This window comes from Palaemon carinicauda, chromosome 6 (genome assembly GCF_036898095.1).
Source record: "Palaemon carinicauda isolate YSFRI2023 chromosome 6, ASM3689809v2, whole genome shotgun sequence".
Classification (NCBI taxonomy): Eukaryota; Metazoa; Arthropoda; class Malacostraca; order Decapoda; family Palaemonidae; genus Palaemon; species Palaemon carinicauda.
In genome coordinates, this window is record NC_090730.1 from 116,043,582 (window position 1) to 116,059,996 (window position 16,415).

Consider the following 16,415-nt stretch of genomic DNA (forward strand, 5'->3'; position numbering starts at 1 on the left):
GAATGATGGTGCCAGAGATTAATACTGAAATCTAGGATGACAAATTTGGTAAAGCTAAGATTTTGCCCATCAACATGATAAATTAGTATTACTGTAATAAATAATTTTTAGGTTTGTTCATTGTGTTATGTACTTTGTATTTAGGAAAATAAAGTTTGCAATAAGAAATAATTATTTCTTTTGTCTTGTACCTTTAGTGGAGATATAAATAGTTCTATTTTATCTAATTCTTACTTTTAATATATCACAGATCATTGTTGTCTGTCAGTAATGATGTCCTGGACGATCTAAGTGAATATTATCGACAGTTCATCCCTCGCATGTCTTGCCGTCATTTAACACCTTTTGAACATCCACCTTATGCGGATGAACTTGAACAACTTTTAGAGGAAAATCCATTAACTCTTCCGGATTCAGATGAAGATTGGGATGATCTCTCTGTGGTGAAAGGTAAAGTGTTGATTTTATTTTTTTTATTTTTGTGTGTACAGGATTAAAGTTTAGGTAAATGTAGATGGTTTTGGGTTTTAAAGGTATGGTGTGACTGCCCCTGAGGAAAAAAACTATATTTTTATTCAATACATTTACTGTTATTTTCATTTAGGTAGCATTGTGATTCATATTAAGGGGTTTAACTGTAAAATTCTTATAATAGGGCAGTCTTGTTTGAGAAGAGAAATTTTAGGATACAATTAACACCCTCTTATCTGGTTCTGAAATAATACTGTAAAGCAAGTGGAACCCCCACCCCCAAAAAATGAAAAGGATTTCCTGTTTTACATGTAACTATGTACAATAGTAGACTTTACTAACATTCTGCAGGTCTGTTTAGTGATATAATCTTTGCATCACATTATTGAATTTATATTTCCAAAAAAAATATACGGATAAGACTATATATACATTATATATACATACATACTATTATTATTATTATTATTATTAAATGCTAAGCTACAACCCTAGTTGGAAAAGCAGGATGCTATAATCCCGGGGGCCCCAACAGGGAAAATAGCCCAATGAGGAAAGGAAACAGGAAAAATAAAATATTCTAAGGAAAGTAACAATATTAAAATAAATATTTTCTATATAAACTATAAAAACTTTAACAAAATAAGTGGAAGAGAAATAAGACAGAATAGTGTGCCCGAGTGTACCCTCAAGCAAGAGAACTCTAACCCAAGACAGTGGAAGACCATTGTACAGAGGCTATTGCACTACCCAAGACTAGAGAACAATGGTTTAATTTTGGAGTGGTCTTCTCCTAGAAGAGCTGCTCACCATAGCTTAAGAGTCTCTTCTACCCTTACCAAGAAGAAAGTGGCCGCTGAACAATTACACAGCAGTGGTTAACCATTTGATAGAAAAATTGTTTGGTAATCTCAGTTTTGTCAGATGTATGAGGTCAGAAGAGAATATGTAAAGAATAAGCAAGACTATTCGGTGTATGTGTAGGAAAGGGAAAATGAACCGTAACAAGAGAGAAGGATCCAATGTAGCACTGTCTGGCCAGTCAAAGGACCCAATAACTCTAGCGGTAGTATCTCAACGGGTGGCTGGTGCCCTGGCCAAGCTGCTTCAGTAAAAGTCCTTTTTCAATATCAAACTTACCCGATGATCATATAGCTGCATCCCTGCTGCCCGACAGAAAAAATCTACGGGCGGAATACGCCAGCGATCGCTATACAGGTGGGGGTGTACATCAACAGCGCCATCTGTCAAGTAGGTACTCAAGTACTCGATGTCAACATAGAACCAATTTTCCCTCTGTCGTGCCACAGGCAAGACCTACTAAATACGCCGTCCCTAACTGGATTTGTTTTCACAACGAATTGGTGAAGTACACTATTCCAGTTTTGAGCTTTCGCTATGCAGGGGTTTTATCTTCATTTCAAAACTTGAACTCGTTTTGGATAGATTTAATTATGGCCGACCCTTCCCTTAGACGGAAGTGTTGGTGACGAAGAGAGTATGGACTCTCATTCACTTTTAAATGGCCGACCCTTCCCTTAGACGGAAGTGTGTTTAGGTTTTTGGTAATTTTGCTTAACAAGTTATAGATCTATTTAGTTTATATCTCTCCGCCTTTATAGGCCTCTTCGATTAACTTTCCATTTATTATAAACTTATAAAAATTAATTTTTGTTTGTTTATATGCGACCTTTCCTAATAGTAGGCGGTTCTTACTTGGAACCGAAGTTAATTAACATTGAGCCCGTCATTTCGTATTTACCTTTTAGAATTTATACTTTTTTAATTTTAATGTTTTTGAAAGAAATTCTTTGATAAGTCTCGTACTGTTTTCAAAGATGAACTAACGTTTTGTTTAGTCTCCGCAGTTGTTGACGTTCAGAACGTTCAACATGCGCTCTATCGTTACGATAGAGAGAGAGTATTTCACGGTTTCACGTTGCAGTAAGAGTAAACCGATTCTAGCGTTTCGTTCATTCTTTCTTAGCTTAAATGGTTTTAATTCTAATAAAGGAACTTTTTATTTGGGAAACCTTTCAGTTTTTTCCTTTAGCAAATAATATGTTTTAACGATATATAATTGGGCTCTTCTCTCAGGTTCTAAGTCGAGAGAGAAGAGAGAGAGAGATAGAGACGGAGGGAGAGAGAGGAGAATAAACGTTTCGTTCAAGCGGGTAACGTTGTTCTCGTTTTTTACTCTTCTCCCTAGTCGCTGTAGGGGAAGAAGGTAAAACGTTTCTAGAGTTTTATTCTTGTTCCCAGGCTTTATGCGGTGAGAGATTTTAAGCGTAGTTTATTTGATCTAGTGTTTAGTCTCTTTTCCAGCCACTGAATTTTTTATCTTTAATTATGTTTTTCTGTTGCATTGTAAACTGTTTTCGCAATTACTACCTTTTAATGAAGGATATGATTGCGTGTTTCAGATAGAAATCAGTTAAAGTTTCGATTTCAGTGAAATAAGTGCTAACAGAAAATCAAAAGTGATAAAGTGATATGCGCAAAGTGTTACAGTGTTGCGTTCGAGGGTTCGTCTGTTCGTGCCAGTTGTTCACCTAGTCCGATACCTCTTACAAGCTCCCAAGCCCAGGGGAGAAGTAATGTCGAAGGACTTATGGGTTCCACAGGCCTTGATCGACGAACAGACGTTTCCCTCGGTGGTTTCGGGTGTATCTACACACGTTGCCGACGTGATCGCCCCACCCACACAAAGACGAGAGAGCCCATTTATTCCTCGTCTGCGGAAGAGGTTTCTCGCAGAAACCATGGACCAAATCTTGCAGCTTTTTAGTGCAAGTCGGTCCCTTCCGCGCAAGTCCAACGGCCTAGGTGTAGCCACTGGGTCAGTTCGGACTCGCTGCAGTCATCCGACGACTGCACACCTCCCTAGAGAGGCAAGGTGGTACCGCAACAGGCAGTAACTCCGTCTGTTGCCGCACCAGCTGTTTTAGACCCTCAGTCACAACGGACAGTAGCTCCAGTTGTTGCCGTCTTTTATAGACCCTAGTGGTCCATGCTGCAGACTATGCAGTCTCATCTTGCTTCCTTCATGCAGGAGTATCGTGCTGAGAAGGTTGACACTGCACCTGTTAACCTACAACCTGCCACGGTTGTGCGCTCAGCAGATACTGCGGCTGCCTGCTCCCACACTCCACCTGTGAGAGCTCCACCACCGATGCGCAGTCGACCCTGCCAGACGCATGTTCATGCTGCACCCTCCGTTGACATGCGTGAGCTACCGCATCAGCAGTGGGAAGGTGCTGTAAAGCTGCCGTGTTTTGCCGCAATGCGGCATGCCCCGCAACCCACGGCAGTCCCTCCTACGCACCAGCACTCTGCTTTTGTTGTTGCCAGCTCCCACACTCCGACTGCGGAGAAGGTTGACGATGCACCCGTTGGCCTACAGCCTGCCACGGTTGTGCGCCCAGCATGGCTGCCTGCTCCCACACTCTTGTTGTGAGAGCTCCTCCACCCATGCGCAGTCGACCCTGCCAGACGCATGCTGACTCCCACAGACACACGGAGCACTCCGTTGCCGTGCGTGAGCTACCACAAGCTGCCGTGTTTTGACACGGTGTGTCAGCCTCCGCAACCCACTGTGGTTACCGCCACTCGCCCGCAGCAGACTAGTCAGTCAGGAGTTGAGGCTTCCCCACACTGCTTTGGTTGTTGCCAGCTCTCAGACTGTCAAGCAGTTACATGACGTTGCCTTCTGGTCTGCTACTATACACCAGTGCTGTATGTCCTCACGCTCCTGTTGTGGTTGACAGTTCAGTTTTTGACAGTTCACAGACTGTCAAGCAGTTACATAACGTTGCCTTCTGGTCTGCTGCTTATGCACCAGTGAAACCCTCACTGAGATAACCTAGCTTTTCTCGGACATGGTTCCTGTAGATGAGAAAGTGCTGTTCTCCCTCCTTCTGATATTCCCTTGAGGACTCTGTCATTTGGAGAGGAGCCTTAAGCTGCTTAGCCTCCTATGGACTTTAATTAAAGCATAACATGCTTCCAGGGATGGTAAATGGTTCCGCTTCAGTCGCTAATCCCGTCTGTTGCCACACCTGCTCCCATAGACCCTAATGGGCTTTGTTGCAAGACATGCAGTCCAGTCTTAGTCCTTGTTAGAGGATTTTTTACGGAGAAGAACCTTCTAGCCAACAACCTTCCTTCCGGTTGGTTGTACGCCCTGCTGACGCTGAGGTATCCTTCTCACGTCCGCCAGTTGAGATGGTTCCTCCACCGGTGCGACCCAGTGTGGGTTGCCAGTCGCACGTTGACGTTAAGCAACTCTCAGAGGTGGTTGTGGACGTTCAGTGTGTCACTAGGAAGACGTTCAACAACCAGCAGAGGTGACTTGTTGTGACGCAGTGCGGCAACCTCAGCAACCCGGTAGGGGGTTGTCTGCACAACCCAGACAGTCTAGACAGTTTCGGGTTGTCACTGTACTTCCTCGCGTCCCCATGGTTGACAGTTCACAGACTGTGCAGCAGTACCATGATCTTGTGTCCGGCTCCGTCACGCATCACACCAGTGCGACCGGATTCAGCGAGTCAGACGTTGCCCACTCCGTTGCCGTTTCCTCATCAGTTTCGGATGAGGAACCCTCTGATGGGGACATGGCTGAACAAGACGATCATCCCCCAGCCATGCTATCCATCCAGAAGATGCTGAAGAAGGAACACGGCCCTGTCAGGCTGTGGATGAGTCTGGTTAGGACACTGTCATCCGTGGTTCAATTGGTGTCTCTTGGAAGACTACACCTCCGTCCTCTTCGGTATCATCTAGCTCTTCACTGGAAAAGGACAAGACGCTAGAAGCGGTCTCGATCCCGGTTTCCGGAAAGATAGTCTGGTCTGACTTGATGAAAGGACTTTATCAACCTTTGAAAGGGTCTTCCCCTGACTGTTCAGACTCCCAACCACGTTCTCTTCTCAGACGCATCGGACGTAGGCTGGGGTGCGTCCTTAGGCGGTAGGGAATGCTCGGGATTATGGAACTCGAGTCAAAGGACAATGCATTTCAACTGCAAGAAGCTTCTGGCAGTACGTCTGACCTGGAAAAGCTTCAGGTCTCTCCTTCAAGGCAAAGTGGTGGAGGTGAACACGGTCAACTCCGTGCTTTGATGTACATCTCCTAGCAAGGAGGGACCTACTCTCTGACATGGTACGAGTTCGCAAGTGACCTCCTCTCCTGTTCAACAGGTCTAGACTTTTCACTAGTAACGAGTTTCATCCAAGGCAACTTGAATGTCTTAGCAGATTGTCTCAGTAGGAAGGGACAATAATTCCAACACATTGGACCCTCCACAAGGATGTATGCAAGAGACTTTGGGTCACCTGGGGCCAGCCAACCATAGATCTCTTCGCAATCTCGATGTCCAAGAGGCTCTCAATACTTTGCTCACCTATCCCGGACCCAGCAGTAGTTCTTATAGATGCCTTTCACTAGATTGGTCTCATCTAGATCTATATGCATTCCCTCCGTTCTAGATTGTCAACAAGGTACTGCAGAAGTTCGCCTCTCACGAAGGGACAAAGTTGACTCTAGTTGCTTCCCTCTGGCCCGCGAGAGAATACTTACCGAGGTACTTCGATGGCTAGTAGACGTTCCCAGAACACTTCCCCTAAGGGTGGACCTGCTACGTCTGCCACGCGTAAAGAAGGTACTCCAAGGCCTCCACGCTCTTCGTCTGACTGCCTTCAGAATATCGAAAGACTCTCGAGAACTAGAGGTTTTTCGAAGGAGGCAACCAGAGCGATTGCTAGAGCAAGGAGAACATCCACCCTTAGAGTCTACCAATCGAAGTGGGAAATCTTCCGAAACTGGTGCAAGTCAGTATCCATATCCTCGACCAGTACCTCTGTAACTCAAATAGCTGACTTCCTCTTATATCTGAGGAAAGAGCGATCTCTTTCAGCTCCCACTATCAAGGGTTACAGAAGCATGTTGGCATCAGTCTTCCGTCACAGAGGCTTAGATCTTTCCAACAATAAAGATCTACAGGACCTCCTTAAGTCTTTTGAGACCACGAAGGAGTGTCGTTTGGTTACACCTGGTTGGAATTTAGACGTGGTTCTAAGATTCCTTATGTCAGACAGGTTCGAACCACTTCAATCAGCCTCCCTGAAAGATCTCACCTTTAAGACTCTTTGCCTGATATGCTTAACCACAGCTAAAAGAGTCAGTGAGATTCATGCCTTCAGCAAGAACATCGGATTCTCATCCGAAACGGCTACATGTTCTACATCTTGGTTTTCTAGCCAAACACGAGCTGCCTTCTCGGCCTTGACCAATATCGTTCGATATTCCAAACTTTTCGTATGGTTGGAAATGAACTAAAAAGAGTATTATGTCCTGTAAGAGCTCTTAAGTTCTATTTTAAAACCTTTACGAGGCCCGTCTGAAGCTTTATGGTGTTCAGTTAAGAATCCATCTTTGCCTATGTCAGAGAATTCTTTTTCCTATTTTATCAGACTGTTAATACGAGAAGCTCATTCCCTTCTGAATGAGGAAGACCAAGCTTGGCTGAAGGTAAGGACACACGAAGTTAGAGCAGTCACAACTTCCGTGGCCTTTAAACTAATAGATCTCTGCAAAATATATTCGACGCAACCTATTGGAAAAGCAAATCAGTGTTCGCGTCTTTTATCTTAAGAATGTCCAGTCTCTTTACGAGAACTGCTACACTCTGGGACCATTCGTAGCAACGAGTGCAGTAGTGGTGGGGGCTCCACCACTACAATTCCCTAATTCCAGAACCTTTTTAATCTTTCTCTTGAAATATTTTTGGGTTGTCCGGAAGGCTAAGAAGCCTTTCGCATCCTACTTGATTTGGCGGGTGGTCAAAATCATTTCTTGAGAAGCGCCTAGATTAGAGGTTTTGATGAGGACCTTTAGTATGGGTTGCAACCCTTCATACTTCAGCTCCTAGGAGTCGCTCAGCATCCTTTGAGGATCGCGAGGCTCAGTAAGGAAGACGTACTTAAAAAGGCAGAGTAATTGTTCAAGTCGTCTTCCTTACCAGGTACTTATTTATTTTATGCTTGTTATTTTGAATAACTGCTAAAATGAAATACGGAATACTTAGCTCATAATGTCAACTTGTAATGCTGGTCTCTACCCACCCCCCTGGGTGTGAATCAGCTATATGATCATCGGGTAAGTTTGATATTGAAAAATGTTATTTTCCTTAGTAAAATAAATTTTTGAATATACTTACCCGATGATCATAAATTAAAGGACCCACCCTTCCTCCCCAATAGAGAACCAGTGGGACAGAGGAGAAAATTGGTTCTATGTTGACATCGAGTACTTGAGTACCTACTTGACAGATGGCGCTGTTGATGTACACCCCCACCTGTATAGCGATCGCTGGCGTATTTCGCCCGTAGATTTTTTCTGTCGGGCAGCAGGGATGCAGCTATATGATCATCGGGTAAGTATATTCAAAAATCTATTTTACTAAGGAAAATAACATTTTAACTGACACTGAAGGATTTTTTCCCTTGCTAAAAAACTTGTACAGTATCTATCATTTTTATTTTAGCTTATAAAGGTATATAGTTTTCAGTAAAAAATACTTTTCTGTCATACATACCTAATTTACTATGAAGTTTAATGGCATATCAAAATTTAATGGCATATCAAAGTTTAATGGCGTTTTATCTCTTTTGCTTGTGCACGATAATTTTATAGTCGTTGGTTTAGTGCTACTTGATTTCAAAGTTTAGTGAGTTACTAACTTTTTCTTCCAATTCTTAAGGTAGTATTTGTGCAATTTTCTTAACCTTTTCATGAACCGAATACACCATTGACTAATTTTTCTCCAGTTTTGGATACGGCTTTCCCCAATACCTAACAGATTGAGCATTGTTTTTTCCCAGCTTTAGCTACAACTTGTTCCTTGAATTTAATGGTATATTTCCTTACCAATCTTTTGTCCATAATGAAAAATGGTAAAATGTAATAAAGCTATCATATTCTACTTAATGTATTTGTAGTTACTGTAATTGTTTACTATTGTACGGAAGTAGCCATTCAAGGAAAATGGCTTTTGTTATCAGAATTGGTGGTTCACAAGAAAATAGCTGTTTTTTCTTCTGTTATTTATAGCTATATACATTACTAACAATACTTTTATCATTCTCTTTTGTTTTTTTAACTTATTGAACTAGAAGTTGCGCTAAAGAAATGGAGGAAAAGAGGTTAGTTTATGATACATTACAGTAAAAGTTAGTTTTGGCTTTAAAAGTGTTTTAAGAGTGTATAATAGGTTTAAAAGACTGTTAGGAGGTTTTATAAAAGTTTAGATTTATGAAGAAAATATAAAAGGTAGTGAAAAAATTTACCATAGTCTTATCTACTTAATAGTTTTTCAGCTATTGTTGGGGGTTCTGGAGAATACTGTTTAGGGGTCCATAGGTGAGTCAATACTTTTAGATTGAAAAATAATATTCCATTACTAATAAATATAAGATTTGGCAATTTTAGGAGATTCACAGCATGCTAATGTTATTTCCTGTTTGTAATTGATGCTCATTCTATTTTATCCATGTTCTAGGTGATAAACAGCAAAGTTCTACCCGTAAGAAGAAACGTATTCGTAGAAACAGTCAGGTGGACTCTCGAACAAGGAAAACCTCTACCTCTTCCCAGTTTTCTGTCTCTTCATCGGACTGTGATACCACAAGGGATGTAGAGGATGCTTTTGAAGCATTAGATTTTGACGATCTGGAAGAACGTGAGCCTTCTGAATTTGCTGAAAAGAGTTATTCCCCTCAAAGTGAAACTTTAGTCACGGAACTGATGATACCACTGAGGACAGATACTGAAATAAAATCTCAAAATCAGGATATGACAGGTAATGAAATTTTTGTTTGGGATTTCTTTTAGAGATTTTGAAATCTTAATGTTTTTAGTTACTGTCATATCATCATATACCAAAGGCACTTCCCCCAATTTTGGGGGGTAGCCGACATCAACAAGAACAAACAAAAAAGGGGACCTCTACTCTCTATGTTCCTCCAGCCTAACCAGGGACTCAGCCGAGTTCAGCTGGTACTGCTAGGGTGCCACAGCCCAACCTCCCACATTTCCACCACAGATGAAGCTTCATACTGCCGAGTCCCCTACTGCTGCTACCTCCGCGGTCATCTAAGGCACCGGAGGAAGCAGCAGGGCCTACCGGAACTGCGTCACAATCGCTCGCCATTCATTCCTATTTCTAGCACGCTCTCTTGCCTCTCTCACATCTATCCTCCTATCACCCAGAGCTTTCTTCACACCATCCATCCACCCCAACCTTGGCCTTCCTCTTGTACTTCTCCCATCAACTCTTGCATTCATCACCTTCTTTAGCAGACAGCCATTCTCCATTCTCTCAACATGGCCAAACCACCTCAACACATTCATATCCACTCTAGCCGCTAACTCATTTCTTACACCCGTTCTCACCCTCACCACCTCGTTCCTGACCCTATCTACTCGAGATACACCAGCCATACTCCTCAGACACTTCATCTCAAACACATTCAATTTCTGTCTCTCCATCACTTTCATTCCCCACAACTCCGATCCATACATCACAGTTGGTACAATCACTTTCTCATATAGAACTCTCTTTACATTCATGCCCAACCCTCTATTTTTTACTACTCCCTTAACTGCCCCCAACACTTTGCAACCTTCATTCACTCTCTGACGTACATCTGCTTCCACTCCACCATTTGCTGCAACAACAGACCCCAAGTACTTAAACTGATCCACCTCCTCAAGTAACTCTCCATTCAACATGACATTCAACCTTGCACCACCTTCCCTTCTCGTACATCTCATAACCTTACTCTTACCCACATTAACTCTCAACTTCCTTCTCTCACACACCCTTCCAAATTCTGTCACTAGTCGGTCAAGCTTCTCTTCTGTGTCTGCTACCAGTACAGTATCATCCGCAAACAACAACTGATTTACCTCCCATTCATGATCATTCTCGTCTACCAGTTTTAATCCTCGTCCAAGCACTCGAGCATTCACCTCTCTCACCACTCCATCAACATACAAGTTAAACAACCACGGCGACATCACACATCCCTGTCTCAGCCCCACTCTCACCTGAAACCAATCGCTCACTTCATTTCCTATTCTAACACATGCTTTACTACCTTTGTAGAAACTTTTCACTGCTTGCAACAACCTTCCACCAACTCCATATAACCTCATCACATTCCACATTGCTTCCCTATCAACTCTATCATATGCTTTCTCCAGATCCATAAACGCAACATACACCTCCTTACCTTTTGCTAAATATTTCTCGCATATCTGCCTAATTGCAAAAATCTGATTCATACAACCCCTACCTCTTCTAAAACCCCCCTGTACTTCCCAGATTGCATTCTCTGTTTTATTCTTAATCCTATTTATCAGTACTCTACCATACACTTTTCCAACTACACTCAACAAACTAATACCTCTTGAATTACAACACTCATGCACATCTCCCTTACCCTTATATAGTGGTACAATACATGCACAGACCCAATCTACTGGTACCATTGACAACACAAAACACACATGAAACAATCTCACCAACCATTCAGTTACAGTCACACCCCCTTCCTTCAACATCTCAGCTTTCACACCATCCATACCAGATGCTTTTCCTACTCTCGTTTCATCTAGTGCTCTCCTCACTTCCTCTATTGTAATCTCTCTCTCATTCTCATCTCCCATCACTGGCACCTCAACACCTGGAACAGCAATTATCTCTGCCTCCCTATCATCCTCAACATTCAGCAAACTTTCAAAATATTCCGCCCACCTTTTCCTTGCCTCCTCTCCTTTTAACAACCTTCCATTTCCATCTTTCACTGTCTCTTCAATTCTTGTGCCGGCCTTTCTTACTCTCTTCACTTCTTTCCAAAACTTCTTCTTATTCTCTTCATATGACTGACCCAGTCCCTGACCCCACCTCAGGTCAGCTGCCTTCTTTGCCTCACGTACCTTGCGCTTTACTTCCACCTTTTTCTCTCTATATTTTTTATACTTCTCTATACTATTACTCTGCAGCCATTCTTCAAAAGCCCTCTTTTTCTCTTCCACTTTTACCTTCACTCCTTCATTCCACCATTCACTGCCCTTCCTCATGCTGCCTCCAACAGCCTTCTTGCCACATACATCACTTGCAATCCCAACAAAATTTTCTTTTGCTAACTTCCACTCCTCCTCTAAATTACCAGTTTCTCTTACTCTCACCTCGTCATATGCCATTTTCAACCTTTCTTGATATTTACTTTTTACCCCAGGTTTTATTAGCTCTTCAACCCTCACTAGCTCCCTTTTACATCCACCTACTCTATTCCCCCACTCTTTTGCTACAACCAATTTTCCTTCCACCAAAAAATGATCAGACATACCGTTAGCCATACCCCTAAACACGTGCACGTCTTTCAATCTTCCAAACATTCTTTTAGTTACCAACACATAATCCATTACTGTAATGCCCTTTCTACTACTCTTCCATTTGTCACTCTTACCCATGTATACTTATTTTTATCTTTCTTCTTAAAAAAGCTAGCACTTATTACCATCTCTTGTTCAACACACATATCTACCAGTCTCTCACCACTCTCATTTTCACCTGGTACGCCATACTTCCCAATGACACCTTCTACCTCTCCAGCACCCACTCTAGCATTTAAGTCACCCATAACAACTACATAATTCCTTCTACTCAGTCCTTCTACACACCTAGTTAATTCATTCCAAAACTCATTCCGCTCTTCTTCACTTTTCTCACTACCTGGCCCATACGCACTGACAAACGCCCAACATTCCCTACCCAACCTAACCCTTACCCACATTAACCTAGATGATATCTCCTTCCATTCCACTACTTTACCTGTCATCCATTCACTCAGCAATAAAGCCACACCCTCTCTCGCTCTTCCCCTTTCAATCCCAGACACTCTACCAGACATTTCACCAAACATCACTTCACCGTTTCCTTTCATCTTTGTCTCACACAAGGCCAATACATCCATCCTTCTACTTCTAAACATACTTCCAATCTCACATCTTTTACTCTCTATCGTACTACATCCACGCACATTCAAACACCCCAAAACTAGAGTGCGGGGAGCAGTCACTCTCCCCCCAGCTCCATCTCTTTGTTGCTCTCACAGGATACTTTTACAGGAGAGGGGGTTCCCAGCCCCCTCGTCCCGTCCCTTTTAGTCGCCTCTTACGACACGCAGGGATAACGTTGGCGCTATTCTAATTGTTTTATGCAATCCTATGGAAGCCAATCAAAGTCACAGTTTTCATCACACATGACAATTTTTAATCTTAAATACATATATATACCATATATTACCTACCCCATGTAAAGGCAAATCCCCAAATTTCCTTTAAAAAAAGCATTTTTATCCTATACTCCATGTACTGGGTGAACGGCAGTTTCAAGACCAGCCTAATGTTACTACACTTTTGATATAAATATTTTACCACACATATTATAATCTTTATTTATAACATCTTTACTAAAGGCTCATAGTATCATTAGTTATCACTTGCATGTGTAAATGCGTTCATTTGATCGTCATGATCGGCGATTAAATGTGATCAAAACGTTCACTGTTTTAGGCACCGTTTTTAAGAAAAACATGACAAAATTGCTCTTATATCATTTATTTTTAATTTTTAAGGATAAAGTAAATCAACATTAGCAACTAATAATAAAGATGATAATATTATTATTATTGCATAACCAATACTTGATAAGATGGCTGTTGCTGCAAAAGCTAACCCTTACACAGATGAGTAAATGCGTTCATTTGTTCGTTGTATTTGGTGATGGAACTTAAACAGAGCAATGGTTTCGGTTTTAGGTGGCGTGTGCATGAAATAAAACTGTCTTTATTGAACTTATTTTGGATTTCTAAGTATACAGCAAAAGCATTTCAACCAATTTAGACGGAATGGAGGACGATGACAGTGCTAATATCGAAAACGAAAGCAACGGGGATTATCACCATGACGATGATGTACTGATGAATTTTTTTAAAAACTTTTCAAGGGTTCAAATGGCAGTAGTATTTTTGATGGTTTTTAATTTCAAGTTTATTAAATGAATTATTTTTTTAAAACTTGTTTGCACCGTTGCTTTCCTATATACCATTGTAAGTCTGATAACCTGCTAATTTTGAGGTTTCTGACACCCATCATTATCGGCATCTCTTGGCAAAGAATGTAAACATTCCTAGTTGTCCAAAATAAGTTTTAGGTGACGGAAGTATTGTACTGTAATAAAGACAAAATTAATTTTTATTTTTATTTTACATAAACACACAACTATCTCAGTATAGTATAGTCAATCCTTCCTAACTACAGTACTATGCAAGCAGAAAAATTTATTACGAGTACAAATATGGAAAATTCTAGGTTTCGGACAACTAGGCTAGCATACCAACAGGTTCACACAACATAGCCCAAGTACAGTACTATAAATGAATAGATAAAATTGCTGGTAAACATTCCTATTTTACTTAAACTTAAAACTATATTCTGTAATTAAAATGAGTATATTATATGATTTTAAGTTAATCCTTCCCTGGCTAGGCCTGCTTCATAAGAGGATCCTAGGGTAAGGTAAACAATATAAATGTAAATTTTGGTAGGGGGGGAGTATATTAAAATTGAAAGGAGCAGATGGAAAATATAATTTGTGAAAATAAAGTATGTAGACTGACACCTTAATTTCATATCTCTACCAAGGACACTAGTGTGAGCTGACTCCCAAATATCCTGGAAGGATGGTACAGTAAGTGTCAAATGTGAAGCTACAAATTTAAAAATTCATTGTACTTCTTTAGAAACTCGTGGGGTTGATAGTTAGTATATTTTATTCCAATTATTGTCATCCTCTTTACCTGATAATAAGTATCATTGATTAACTGACTGTAGAATCACAGGAGGTATCTGCCCAGCGAATGGTCAATGTTAGTTCAATAATTGTTTATTAAAAAAGAAAAAAAGTTTCTCCGTAGAAACTTCTGAGTGTGCAACATTGAATGGCAGCAGGAAGGACTGCATAAGTATTAGCCTTATGTAATTTCTAAATTAACTTTCTACTTTTATAGTATTACATTGAAAGTTATTATGATCTCATTTGATAAAATACAAAGAAGTTTAGCATCTGAATAATGAAATGTAAATAAGACACAAGCTGGTGTGAAAAAAACAAAATCTAAGTTATATGCACGTTTAGCATAGGCTAAAATGGACAGAATGCTGAGAGTCCTATCTGTAGAAATCAATCTGTCCCAGGAATTCATGGACTAATTTCTCAAGAGGTAGTCCCTTGTATTAAGATGAGGATATTGAAATTTCTGCTGTCCGAATATTATTGGGTAGTAGGCAAAACCACCACAGCTCCCACAATTGGTTTTGAAAGTAACCCCAATCCCAGTAAGGGTATCCCTGACCAATAATCAATACTGAAAAGGTTTGACAGCAAGGTGGAAGACAGTTGATAAAATTTGGAAGTGTTTGTACTAATAATAAGAAATAAAAACAGTATTTGAAAGCCACTTTGAATCAGACTGAGGAACAAAGTATTCCCCAGTTCAAGAGCTGTCTCTTCTGTCACAGGGCTTCAAGACAGAAAATAGCGTTCCATGCAGAAGCCAAGCAGCTACGTCAGCTATCTTTCATAAAGAGGGTGGTCTACTCTGGGAAGTTGATAGTCAGCTGACAAAAGATCTTAATTCGTTAGAAAGGTGGACCGTTTCCAACAACTATCTTTTTTATTCAATGGTCTATAATTGTAACTGTGACTTCTGTTCTTTGCCAGAACTTAAATATAGAACTTAAATATTTCTTTTTTTTAAGTTGCCCTATGTTTATTTATATTATTCTACCATCTATCTTTATTTCCTCTTCTGAATATCCTTCCATACTTTTGCTGTCTTTTGTTTGCCTCCCTTGTCATATATTGCCATTTTGCTTATTTGGTAAGATGGTTTTTAACAGTATCCCAAACCTGCTGTAAAAGAATTGTAGGTGCATCTGATGAGTTAGTTTTTTATTGATGGAAATTTAACGTAATGATATTTGCATTTAAATTAAGAGGAATTTATAGTGTTTGCCTTTTATGTCCTTTTCCAGATTTAAACTCTTGGAAAAAAGTGGGCAAGAAAAGAAGTACTTCATTCAAAGAAACTACTCGAGAATCGCCCGTTAAAGAGGATTTGTCTTTTAAGGATATTTCAGAAATTAAGTCAAATCAGGAAGTGTCAAGCCCAAAATTAAGCAACACCACTGATCCCATGTAAGTGCCATGTTTTTTTAAAGTGATTTGTCAAGATATTCAATAGTTTTTGTTTCAAGTTGTTGTTTAAAATTGTTTTTACAGTTTATACTGTTCTTTTTTTATCTTTTCAGCAAAAGTCCTGTTGGATCTTTTGAATCCCCAGAAACTAACTTCCCTAGTCTTACTGATTCTTTCACCAAAAGTTCCAAGAGCTCTTTTCAAGTTAAAAACAGGTAAGTTTTATATTATCAATCCAATATTCATTTTCATTATATATTTGTAAATGGTTGCCTTTTTAAGAGAATTTAAATTTGGGTTATTATTATTATTATTATTATTATTATTATTATTATTATTATTATTATTATTATTATTATTATTATTATCGTCATCATCACTTGGTAAGCTACAACCCTAGTTGGAAGAAGCAGGATGCTATAAGCCTAAGGGCCCGAAAGGAAATATGGAAAATCTACAAGAAGTCTAAGAACAATAACATTGAAATAAATCTTTTATATAAAGTATAAAAACTTGAAAATAACAAGAGGAAGAGAAACAAAATAGAATAGTGTGCTTGAGTGTACCCTCAAGCAATAAAACTCTAACTCAAGACAGTGGAAGACCATGGTACAGAGGC

At 40.3% G+C, this 16,415-nt stretch overlaps 1 protein-coding gene across 1 annotated transcript in view; it reads left to right on the forward strand.

The window, feature by feature from the left end:
- LOC137642628 (inhibitor of Bruton tyrosine kinase) overlaps nt 1-16,415 on the forward strand; it is a 176,977-nt gene that overhangs the window by 78,295 nt on the left and 82,267 nt on the right. The window contains exons 10-13 of the mRNA XM_068375345.1: nt 251-450; nt 9,029-9,328; nt 15,634-15,796; nt 15,910-16,011. Of these exons, the coding sequence (XP_068231446.1) occupies nt 251-450; nt 9,029-9,328; nt 15,634-15,796; nt 15,910-16,011 (765 nt within the window). The remainder of the gene's footprint in view (nt 1-250; nt 451-9,028; nt 9,329-15,633; nt 15,797-15,909; nt 16,012-16,415) is intronic.